General features: G+C 39.1%; 1 protein-coding gene across 1 annotated transcript in view; it reads right to left on the reverse strand.

Moving 5' to 3' along the window:
- UNC5C (unc-5 netrin receptor C) overlaps positions 1-13,401 on the reverse strand; it is a 382,951-nt gene that overhangs the window by 78,467 nt on the left and 291,083 nt on the right. The window contains exon 5 of the mRNA XM_010385580.2: positions 5,148-5,328. Coding sequence (XP_010383882.1) covers positions 5,148-5,328 — 181 coding nt within the window. The remainder of the gene's footprint in view (positions 1-5,147; positions 5,329-13,401) is intronic.

Below are 13,401 nucleotides of genomic sequence, written 5' to 3' on the forward strand. Positions count from 1 at the left end.
CCAGTGAGCCCGGCTAAAAAATAAAATCCTATAGTACTGGGGTTATAAACAAATTGACTGGCTATTTGAGTTACTTGGCGATTAGTTGATATTGAAATTAGCACTTATTTTGTGTGTAAAGGCCAATTATGATGTCTGACGGAGCTGTCAGCATATGTGATTGTAAAACCTACACCCTAACACAGCACACTCTTCAATTCTGCAGATCTCTCTTTAGAAAATACTTTGATATATATTTTTAATACTTCAATAATGTGAGTCTATACAATATTGTAATTAAACAATCTGTAACAAAAATTATTTCCTTGTAGTTAAAATATAACACAACTAGTATACGCATCTGCTTCCTGACACTAAAGAAGTGTATTAGCCATTCAAGTAACACAAACCTTATATGTGCACAGCATTTGCCCAACATTTTGTTTTCTAGAAACCTATCCAATAGGAAATTATGATGAATGTTATATTTACAGACAGAAACATATTTTTATAGCAACTTTATTTCATATAAAGAGGAATAATTGGAAACAACTGTAATGTTCAAAAATGAGAAAATGGCAAAGCCAGCCATCTATGTTAATGTGACTGACTCCTGACAACCATTAAAGGCGATCCTGTAGAAGGCTATTGAATAATCCATGAGGCTGGGTGCAGTGGCTCATGCTTGTAACCCAAGCACTTTGGGAGGCCAAGGAGAGAGGACTGCTTGAGACCAGGAGTTCAAGACCAGCCTGGGCAACATAGCAACACTCTAGCTCCACAAAAATTTAAAAAATTAGCAGATCATGTCAGCATGTGTGTATAGACCCAGTTACTCAGGAGGGTGAGGCAGAAGGATCCCTTGAGCCCAGGAGTAGAGGCTGCAGTGTGCTATGATCACATCACTACACTCCAGCCTGGGCAACAGAGTGAGACCCTGTCTCCAAATAAATAAATAAATAATACATGAATGTTTCAGTATGTTTTAAATAAAAGTAATGTTTATGGATACATTATGCATAATCATGTATATGTATATAATTTTTATATAATATGTATACAACACTTATATTTATATATTTTAAATTATAAAAGATGTATAACAATGTGTAATGCTTATTTTTAAACCTTATGTATACATATAAAGTACTAGTAGCATATGCCAGGTGCAGTGGCTCATGCCTATAATCCCAGTACTTTGGGAGGCCAAGATGGGCAGATCGCTTGAGTCTAGGAGTTTGAGACTAGCTTGGGGAAATATAGTAGACTTCATCTCTACAAAAAATGCAAAAATTAGCCAGGTGCGGTGGCACACGCCTGTAGTCCCAGGTACTTGGGAGGCTGAGGAGGGAGGATCATTTGAACTCCCAAGGAGACAGAGGTTGCAGGAGCCAAAATTGCACCACTGCACCCCAGCCTGGGTGACAGAGTGAAACTCTGTCTCAAAAAAAGAAAGAAAGAAAATTCAATTAGTATACATATAATTTTTGTTTAAATGCTATCTCTGGGTGACAGCATTATAGGTATAGGTGTTTTCTTCTTTGACCTTTTCTGTTTTCCAAATTCTCTCTAATGGATGCATATTTGTAATCTAAAAATTGCATTAACAAAAAATACATAAAACAGTCACTAAATATGAAATACTGGTTAGATATATATGTTTTCTGTGGAGTTTTGGTGAGTTCAACCTATGAGGCTTGGACAAATTATTTTAGGAGGTTATGTAAAGGACAAGCAGATGGTGGACAGGTAGGGTTTCAGTTAGTGTTCCAAAAAGCAATTTAACCTGCTCAAGTTTACAAAATTCCCTGCCATGGAATTGTCTGTATAAACTGCTTACTAGCATACTGGCAAGCTGATATTTGGGGTTTAGGATACATGTACTGTTCTGCTGAGATTTTAATGAGAAATGAATAATCAGAAACTTTCAGAGATGAAAAAGTCTTTGAAGATCCCTTCATTTACAGAGAACGAGGCAAGGGCTCAGAGAATCCTGGTTAAAAGACCCTCTGAAGATAAGTTAGTGTCAGAAATACTCCTATGACCCAATATTCCTGATCCTAGTCCAAATCCATTTCCTTAATTCTAAATACTAAGTTACTTGTGTTTGATCCTTCCTAAGGACAACATATTCATTGTATTTATGGATATTGAAAGCATAATATACATAAGAAGAGATTTGCAGATATGCATGTACATTAAACATCTATATAATACAACTATATACAGTCTGCCTTCATTAGTTATTTATGACTGGCACACGCTGTGATTGTACCCCATTTCTTTTTTGCATTTCAAATGTTGTTAATCAAGTCTTTCAGGCAGTTTAAAAAGAGATAAGAAGAAGAAAACATTTTATTGTGATTTAAGAAAGGCAACTGCATACAATTCAACACAGCCATTATCTGGACTAGGAAATCAAACCTCAGAGTAATCAGAGGATCAAAAAAATTTTATGCATCTTTCCTGTAATTAAAATGACATTTTTATAGCAGTACTACATTCATCCTTTGGAACAGCATAGTAGTTTCTCTTCTCATAAACACACATCCATCTGAATGGTACTGTGGGGTAGGCAATATTTTACTTCAACTCTTTAAGGATTTTTTTGACGGGGCCTAAGAATTAAATTGGTGTAACACAAATCACGGGAGAAAAACGTGTAAATTTATTTTATATAACTTTAACATGGCCTAAGAAAATGAAGACCCAAAGATGCAGTTAGAGTTGAATGCTTATATATTGAATTGGACAAACAGTAGTAAGTTGTGAAAAAGTAAATTATGTGGTAAGGCTAAAAGAAGATTAAGAGTTATTTTAACAAGATCAATACAGAATTATCTGGATCTTAACTTCCCCCTGGTCTCAACTTCCTGTCCTTGAGGATAAGAATGTTACTTTCCTTCTAGTATAGGGAAGCCATCTTTCAGTTGAAAATCTCCTCTCCTGCTTTTAAGAGTCAGAAGGATTATCAGAGTGATCTTGAGTCTGCTGTTTCTCAAGGATCTTTAATGCAGAAAACAGTCAATATGCCAAGTGGCATATTCTGGGGTGACAAATTCTTAATTCCTTCAGTCCTATCATGTACCCCATAACATTTCAGTCAAGGACAGACTTCATATACAATAATGGTTTGTTTCATAAGGTTATAACAGAGCTGAGAAATTCCTATCACCTAATAACCTCATAGCTCTTGTAACATTGTGGAGTATTACTTTACTTTTTCTACAAATGTGCTATAGCCTAAGTGTAGTGTTCACAAAGTCTACAGCAGTGTATAGTAATGTCCTCGGCCTTGCCATTCACTCACTATTCACTCACTGACTCACCCAGAACAACTTCCGGGGCTGCAAGCTTCATTCATAGTAAGTGCCCTATACAGGTGTACCTTTTTTTTTTTTTAATCTTTGATATCTTATTTTTACAGTACCTTTTCTATGTTTAGATATACAAATACCATTTTGTTACAGTTCCTTACAGTATTCTGTACAGTAACACAGTATACAGGTTTGTAGCCTAGGAGTAATAGGCTATACCCTCTATCCTAGGTGTGCAGTAGGCTATACCATCTAGGTTTGTGTGAATACACTATGATGTTCTCACAACGATGAAATCACCTAACGATGCAATTCTCAGAATGTGTCCCCATCATTAAGTGACACATGACTGACTGTACCATGAGCCACATACTTGTCAGTGGTTGTCCCTCCTTCAGTCAATAAGACACCAAGGCCCATGGAGTTTAACACTAAAACAGTGATGAAAATCTTCGTTATGTTCTAAGAAGTGGTGAGGCATGGGCATATCATTCTGGCGGTGGCATAACCTCAAAATACTTCCCACATTGTTCAGTTTCCTCTGAGACAGTAAAACATCAATAATATGAGAAACTATTAGGTGTCTAACATTGTAAGAAATATGTAAATATACAGACCAGTCTCTCGGTCTACCAAGGAGCTTAACCTTAGCTGGGGAGATGAAACTACTCATGAAATGATTGGAAAATAACTGAATGCTAAACCACACAGGGAGATAAAAGCATATGTGCCACATCAAAATGGGGTATGAAATTGCTTAGTACTTTCAGAAGATTGATAGGTTTAGAGATGAGCTGGCTTAGAAAGGACCAGGGCATGGGAGGAAGCTTCCTAAGAAGTCACTTTGTTGGATTTTACCATATTGTTAGGATTAGGGCCACTTGGCCAGATAACGCAGCCCTTCTCTTCACTCCGCACACCTCTGATGGAGTGAGTAGAATGAGTTCTAAGAAGCTAAAATTGCTCTAATGTATTTTGGGAACAGATCAGCTCCCGCTTTCCGAGGGTTTGCAACGATAAGACTGAGGTTAGGTCCACAGAAACATCAGCAGGCTGATAGAAGCACATTCATCTTCAGAACTCAATCTAGATCTTGGTGGTACAGGTTCTCGAGAGAAGAGGGCTTACAGAACCAGCAGCCACTCAGGAAGGCTTTCTTCGCTTTCCTGGAAGCTGACTGAGAAAGGGTTGAGAATGTCCGAGCCTATCCTTTTATTCTTAATTCCTTCAGTTGTATCATGTACCCCATAACATTTCAGTCAAGAATTAAGAATAATGATGTAAGTGCTGAAAAAGCTAAACATTCTTGATATTTGCACTCAAGGTAGTGAGAAAAAGAATAGAATCTATTTAAAACAGTAGGTGTTTTAAATATGTGTTTTGTTTTCAAATACAGACTGCACATTCAGTCAGGGCTATGCCTGGGTATCTCTGAGATATATACTCATATTCACTTGATCTGGATTTTCTCAACGTTTCCCCCTATGTGTGGAAATATCAGTACTGGGGAAGCAATTAAACCTCACTGCCCCTGTGAAAAGCAGCAAACAAGCCACGATGGAGATTGAAAAGGGACTTCTAGAACCGGGCATGGTGGTGCATGCCTGTAATACCAGCTACTCCAGAGGAGGCTGAGGTGGGAGGATCCTTTGAGCCCAGGAGGTCGAGGCTACAGTGAGCTATGCTCATGCCATTGCACGCCAGCCTGGGTGACAGAGAAAGATCCTGTCTCAGAGAAAATGAAATTTTTTAAAAAAGGGCTTCTAGCTTGATATTTTAAAGTTAAGATATCGATGCCAATGAGAAACTAGTTAGACATGAACTAGATTGAGACCCTGAAGGACCACTCACCATAGACTATGACAGTGGCAGTTGTGCTTTTCCTCTTGGCAACAATGTTTTTGGCAACACAGGTGTAATTTGCGGTATCAGAGAGGCGGGCCTGCTTTATGATGAGGTTGTGATCAATAGTAATATAAAAATTCCGATCTTCAACGGGATCAATTATGTCTTCATTTTTCAACCATTCCACCTAAAGATACATGAGAAAAATAGATAAATCCTCAGCATGGATTCCTTGATGGCTGCCTGTCCTAACCTGTATTTTGTACATATGATCTTAGCCAAAAGGCCAAGAAGCGATATCTGTGTTTTATAATATGTACAATGTTGTTCCAGGCCATGAACTTCTGCAAACTGGTGGGAAGTAACTTTCCAAGGTCACGTTAAGTATCACTCACCTGCCAAACATGCTGATTCTGTCTGTACTACATTATTCTCAAATGTCAATGAACCAATTGGGAAATACAGTGTTCAAATTGTTTTCACTTTGCCCTGCAGGCACAAATGAGGAAATGGGGAATGTGTGCTGCCAAGTTCAGAACCCAATCAAAAATAATAGGATAAGCGTTTCAAACTGAACTCAAACCTTTTGTTATTTGATTTGTTTACTCTTGGCAACTTACCTGCTGCTTTTCAGAAAAGAATAGAAAGACTATTTTTAAAAGCACAAAAGGAATTTTAGACATCACATAGCTGTAATAAAATAACATTTGGATGATTTACATGTAGCCTTACTGAAACATATGGATTAAATATCCCTGAAAATACACTGACTTCAAAATGTAGCAAAACACATATTTGGAGATGTATCTAAGCCAATTTTTTTTTTTTTTTACGTTTTTCTACCAATTCTTAATACAATCCGAATAGCTTACAAATCATACTCAAATCCCTCCTTTTGTATAATGCTAATATTCAAATCTTTGGCTCAGGGTGTACTTTTGGGGAACCTGACCTTAAGACATGACCATTTAAAACTACTGAACTACTTTTTTCTATGCGAATAATATTAATGTAGTAATAGTGATGTTATATTTGCTGAATAAAGAGAGGAAACATACCTGTATAAGCTGTTCTTCTGGAGGTAAACTATTTCTTATTCTGACAGTTGCCTTTTTTTCTATGCACAGGTTTTTCCATAAAGCAAAACAACAAACAATGTTGATATTTACTACACTTAAACTCTGCTTTTGCATTAGGGTGAATGTGGATACAGGTAACCTTTAGTGGTAGGGAGTCAATATTGTTGCCATTTTCAAAACCTTAAGGAGCTTCTCTAACACCACAAGAGGTCTAGAAATTAATCTCTAAATCTGTCAGTGGGTTTGACATTGCACAACTCTAAATTACATTTAAGGCAGGGACTCTCAAATAATGCTCCTCTAATCCTTAGAAGAGAAGCCAACATTTATAGAGAAAAATAAAAATCAACAATCTTGAAATATAGAAAAGTATGAGGTTGTAGAGTAGATAAACTATTTGTAATGATGTAAGTGCTGAAAAAGCTAAACATTCTTGATATTTGCACTCAAGGTAGTGAGAAAAAGAATAGAATCTATTTAAAACAGTAGGTGTTTTAAATACGTATTTTGTTTTCAAATACAGACTGCACATTCAGTCAGGGCTATGCCTGGGTATCTCTGAGATATATACTCATATTCACTTGACCTGGATTTTCTCAACGTTTCCCCCTATGTGTGGAAATACGATCCTGCTGGAAGTGCATGGGAGAAGGTGGCACAATTTATACTGTTAAAAATCTCTTTGATGATAATTAAAAGTTGAAATTAATAGTTTTTGAGTGGAATCTTTACCTAGGATGTTATCTATGTCCTTCTAAAGAAAGCCTCCTATCACACAAAGCATGGACAGACTCCCTTACTCCCAGTTGTTCTTGTATCCCTTCTACAATTTTTGTGCTGGGTATGCTTCTCTTTCAAGTACTCATACCTGGCCCTCTTCTCTGAAGAGCAGCCCTCAGGCTCATGGATTGTTTTTGCCTGAATGTGCCTAGGATTTTTACTTCCCCATTAGCCATTGACTAATGGGTGCAGAAATATGGCTTCTGTCCCATTGGGTCAGAATCTGAGCTGTAACTTTCCAGAAGTCCCTTGGAGGGATGAGGCTGAAGCTACATCCTTGAAACTGGACCTGAACTGACACTATTATAAATGGAGCATACCTAATCCAAAAATCTGGAATCTGAAATACTCCAAAATCTGAAACTTTCTGAGCACCAACATGACACCACAAGTAGAAAATCCCACACATGACCTCACGACTGGTTGTAGTCAAAATGCAGGTGCGTAACACACAGTTTATTCAGCATCCCCAAGGGAATGACGGTGACACCAAACAACTATAGACTGTCATAGTGATACCTTTGCTTTCTGATGGTTCAATGTGCACAAACTTTGTTTCAGGCACAAAATTGTTTAAAATGTTATATAAAATTACATTCAGGCTGTGTGCATAACATGCATATGAAACAAATGAATTTCATGTTTGAACTTGGGTCCCATTCCCAACATATCTCATTATGTATATGCCAATACTCCAAAACCTGAAGTCCAAAACAATTCTGGTCTCACACATTCTGTATAAAGAACACTCAACCTGTACTAGGCTTCTTTTCTCCCCTGCTTGCTCGCCCACTTACAGGGTTCTCCTGGAAGCGCTTTCTTAAAAGACTACTCACATTCATAACTTTGATTCATGGTTTGCCTCTGCAGAACCCATAGCTATTCAAAACTATGGGTCGTCCTATGTAAATGATGTTGTCCTAATCATAAATGACATAAAGAAGTCCCAAGGGATATTAGAAATCACTTATTTGTATAAAGAGTTTATTACATGGAAGAAAGTGTTCAATCTGCACGGTTGACAAAAGATTTGAAGAGACAAGATTGTTGGGTATATGATCTTTACTCGATTATACATAATTACGCATTTGCCTTGGGTGTCTCTTGCCTATGCTGGAGCAGTGGTTCTGACCTGAAACTCAGGACCCCTGAGAAGCCCCAGCCGTGTTTGATGGCCCCTGTGGGGGGCACTGCTCTCCTCCCCTAATTCCCATTTGAATCACAGAAACTCTGCTTTTATCTGTTTTCCACACTGGATTTGCTTTCACGCCTTTGTTTCAAGAAACAAAGGGTTCTACAGCTAGAAAATAGCTGCGGGAATGAAGAGGCGGGCCCAGGACTCCTCCAGCTTCTGACAATACCCTACAGTCCCCAACACCCCAGGGCTGCCAGCCATATCACAGCACTCTACTCTGAGACAGGCTCAGTGAGGACTGCAGGCCACCCCTCACCTCCTGTGCCGGAATACCAGGGGCTACATATAACCAACTCCAGAAGTCCTGATACTCTTCCATACTGCCTGGAAGACAGCATGAAAATCTTCTAACATTTCAGTCTCCTTTGAGATGGTTTCCTTTACATTTTTCTCATACTAAAGTCTAGGCCTTTCTGATGCCATTGTTTCTTCCCGAGTCCTCTGAAGGGGTGGATGTTTGATTTCCCAAATCCAACATGCCACTGGGTCTGGGGATGGGTAAGTGCTGTCCTTACTCAGGATTGTGTGTTTCAGACTTCTCTCTAAACATCTTCACCTTGAATCTCACGCCATCAGATTATATCACCCAATTTTGACTCTTTTTTTTTTTTTTTTTTTTTTTGCAGTTATTTACAGACCTCTGGGCTTATAGTCACTTTATTTAAAGCATAATTTCTGAAGAGTTTAATAACCACAAAGATGACACTTCCATCATCTTGGCCCTTCAGTTCCATGACCTTCCATCCTGCAATGAACTTATCCTCTAAGGTCACACATTCTAGGCCAAAGGTTTTCAACTCCACTTTACAATAGAATAATGTGGAAAACATTTATAATATATTAATTCTAAATTCAACCCAGAGAAGCTAAATCCAACCCACAAAAACTCCAATTCACCGGTCTAGCATCAGTGTGTTTTAAGTTCCCCGAGGGTTGTAATTTACTGTTAAGGTTGAGAAATACCAGTCTAGATCATTGCCCTTAAAAATGCAATCCCTGGATCAATAGCATGAGTGTCACTGGGAGCTTGATAGACATATAGAATCTAAGGCTCTGCCCACCTATTACCGAATCAAAATATGTATCCTAATAAGAACTTCAGGGGGTTTATATACACACTAAAGTTTGAGAAGCATGATTAGCTCTTGTCCTTATCATCAATTACAACTCCTCCATAAACTTAGTTCCAATTATCCTTTCCTTTACCCTTTTCTGTCTTTCCTATTCACTCTAAGATACTGAATTCAACAATCCTTCACCAGCACCTACAATCTGTTGAATTTGCCAATTTGTTTCTCAGACTTTCAAGTGTAAATTCCAATGTCTAACTGTATATATGATCCTTGCAGTATACCATCAATGCTCTCATCCCTTTGTCACTTCAAGATACTCACTTGGCCACTATTTGCCTACAACCCCACTGTGGTTTCTTTTTTTTTTTTTAATATGAAGTCTCACTGTGTGCAGTGGTGTGATCTCAGCTTACTGCAGCCTCTACCTCCCAGGTTCAGGCAATTCCCATGTCTTAGCCTCCCTAGTAGCTGGGATTACAGGTGTCCACCACCATGCCCAGCAATTTTTGTATTTTTAGTAGAGACGGGGTTTCACCATATTGACCAGGCTGGTTTTGAACTCCTGATCTCAAGTGATCTGCCCGCCTCAGCCTCCCAAAGTGCTGGGATTACAGGTGTGAGCCACCGTGCCCGGCCTCCCCCTCTGTGTTCTTGAGGTGGAACATGGGTGTAAACAGCCATAGAGAGTGAGCTCATCTTAAAATTCATAACAGATCACAAGTGGGCCTTTATTTCTGCCAAGAAGGCATGCTGTATTTTCATTATTCACTCTCCCCTTCTCCAAGATAACTATTTCACACTCCTCTCCACTACCTCCCCTTCTAGCCTCACTTTCAGCTGATGACCAAGATTTCCATGTCACCGAGAAAACTGACAATCACAAGAGATCTTCAAGCGCTCCCACTATCCGTGTCCCCACCCCCATCTGCACCCTCTTTCCTATCACTGGGGGAGCTCTCTGTATTCCTATCTGTCACCTCAGATTTGTACTCCGTATCTTAGTCTTGCTCTTCTATTCAAGGGCAAGTCCCAGCAATTCTCTTCTTTCTCTCCTAAATTATTCAATTTCCCTTGATACTGAATCATTTCCACCAGCCTACAGATGTGCTGTTAATTTTTAAAACTTAGAACAAAAACCCTTCTCACTTGTTTCTGCCTCTACTCACCCCCCGCCCACCACCTATATTTCTCTGCTTGCCCTGCCTCATAGTTGTTTACATTCGCTGTCTTCAATTCCCCACTGAACCTGTTCTAATCTGTGTTCACTTCCACTGCTTCACCATAGCTGCTCTTTTCTCTTTGCTAAATGTGCTGCTGAGGACTTAGTGTTCATCTTACTTGACTCACAGCAGCATGTGATCTGGTTACTCGCTTCCTCCTCCTGACTTGCTTTCTCTGGACAGGACACTTTCCTGGGTTTTGTCCTACATTGCTTCATGCCTCACAGCTTCCTTAGGCTAATATTTGTGTCCCTGTAGCTCAGTCCTTGGAATTCTACTGCTGTTTTCTATCCATATTCACTTCCTTGGTGAGCTCATCCAGTCTCACACAGATGACTCCTAAATTTATCTCCAGCCCAGACCCCACCCCTGAACTCCAGACTCGTATATCCAACTGTCTTCATGCAGCTCCGCTTGGTTGTCTGATAATGACCTCCTGAACCGCCTTTCCAAACCTGCTCCTCTCACAGTCTTATGCACCTCACTTAATGCCAAATGCAGCCTTCCAGCTACTTAGACAAAAACCTGACTTAGTGTTGACTGCTTTTTCCCTCTTTCTTAGCCCATTCAATGTTACAGCAGCACACATTAGGAATCAGACCACTTCTCATCCCCTCCCTGCCACCTCTTCCTGGTCCAAGTCACTATCGTTTCCTTCCTGAATTATTGCAAACATTGTCTGTCTTATCTTCTGCTTTTCCCCTGAACCCTCAACTGTCTATTTTCAACACTGTAATTAGAGTGATCCATTAAAAGTCAAAGCATACTATACGTATGAGTCAGGGTTCTCTAGAGGGACAGAACTAACCATATATATATATATATATGGTTATGTATACATATGTGTGTATATGTATACACACACACGTATATATGTGTGCATGTGTGTGTGTGTATATATATATATGAATTTATTAAGTATTAACTCACATAATTACAACGTCCCGCAACAGGTCATCTGCAAGCTAAGGAGCAAGGAGAGCCAGTCCAAGTTCCAAAACTAAAGGGTTTGGAGTCCGATATTCAAGGGCGGAAAGGGTCCAGCCCAGGAGAAAGATGTAGACTGGGAGGCTAGGCCAGCCTAGACTTCTTACGTTTCTCTGTCTGCTTTATCCTGGCTGCACTGGCAGCTGATTAGATGGTGCCCGCCCAGATTAAGGGTGGGTCTGCCTTTCCCAGTCCACTGACTCAAATGTTGGTCTCCTTTGGCAACACCCTCACAGACACACCCAGGATCAATACTTCCCATCCTTCAATCCAATCAAGTTGACACTCACTATCAACCGTCACACTATACTTCATCTCAGACCCTCCTAATGGCTCCTTCTCCTACTCAGTGTCAGCACTAAAGTTCTTACAACCAGCCTGGACAACATAGTGAGACCCCTATAAGAAAAATAAAACAATTAGCAGGGCTTGGTGGCATGTGCTTGTATTTCCAGCTACTCGGGAGGCTAAGGCAGGAGGATGGCTTTAGCCTGGGAGGTCAAGGATATAGAGAGCTATGAGTGCACCACTGCACTCCAGCCTAGGTGACACAGCAAGACCCTGTCTCCAAAAAAAAAAAAAAAAAAAAAGGAAAAGGAAAAAGTGGCTTGGGGATAGGAGACAGGCAGGAAAATAATGGATTCAGACAATAATTGGAAGGGACAGAGGACAGGACATACGAGTTGATGGTATGTGGAAAGGGGGGTGCCAGGGGGACTCATCTTCAGTTTCAGGCTTGAGGACCTATGTATGGAGCAGGGACACAGGAGGCAGAAAATAATTGAGGGTAGAAAGTATAATGCTTCAGATTTGGCTGATCTCATAAGGAATCCAGCTAGCACAGCATGATTCTGACAACAGCTAAGTTGCTAAAAATTCCCATTATTTCCATGAACAGAGTGAGTTTTTCTCTTAAAGTTTTGAAATAATTTCAAAAAATAACACTGAGGACTTCTGCTTCTCTCGGATCAGCTTTATCTTAGCATTAAGAACTGAACGTGGATATTGATAGAAAGGATATTTGCAGGGCCAACGTGACTGCAACAACATTTATTACCATTGTGGTTTAGATAAAAATGATAAAGCATTAATAAAACTTAGAAGACGAATGGCAAGGAAAACAATGTGTGAGAATAATTCTGTTTATCATGTAAAGGATTGTCTGAATCAGCAAGAGAAATCAATATAAGAGCCATAACATACAATTTAAAATATATAACTTCTCATGCAATATTTCCAGAACACACACTGCAAAACTAACATTCTTCCATGTGAAACAATTCCACAGTGAGTCTCCTTATATACACTGTATATAAAATTCCAAGAAACAATACAGAATCTTTTGTTGTGCTAGAAATTTATTGCATTGAATAGTATGTAGTTAATTATATTGTTGCAAAGCTATTTATTTGTAAGCTAATCTTGGTTAACCAGGAGTCAGTACTCTGGTCTGGCCATAGAATTCTGTTCATATTTTGGTCATTTCAATGCTTTTTGTTGATTTCAACCTGTGGCTTCTCTCTTCTCTACTCCTCCCATTAAATAAACTGATTTATACAAGAAAGAAGTCTTTCTGAATTAGAAGTTATTTTGAGTTATGTACAAAATATTCGAAGAGAAAGAAAAATAGGTTGAAGTTCAGAAAACAATAAGACTTCAACCATAAATAAGGACTTGTTGTCATGGTTGCAGAGATGCAAAATAATGTTCAAACAACTTCTGTCCTTGTGGTTCAGTAACTGCGTCCTTTCAATGATTTGGGGCATATTTGAACCAATTTACTCAAGTGTTTATAAAGGCATGGGATTTTACTAACAGGTACTAAAAATAGTTACAAGGCAACATTAGAATGACCTGTTTGCATATTCTGCTGTTGTTTGGTGTTCTTAGTCCCACTGTGTGCAATTGAGCATCTTACTCTAAGGA

This window comes from Rhinopithecus roxellana, chromosome 2, assembly GCF_007565055.1.
Source record: "Rhinopithecus roxellana isolate Shanxi Qingling chromosome 2, ASM756505v1, whole genome shotgun sequence".
Classification (NCBI taxonomy): domain Eukaryota; kingdom Metazoa; phylum Chordata; class Mammalia; order Primates; family Cercopithecidae; genus Rhinopithecus; species Rhinopithecus roxellana.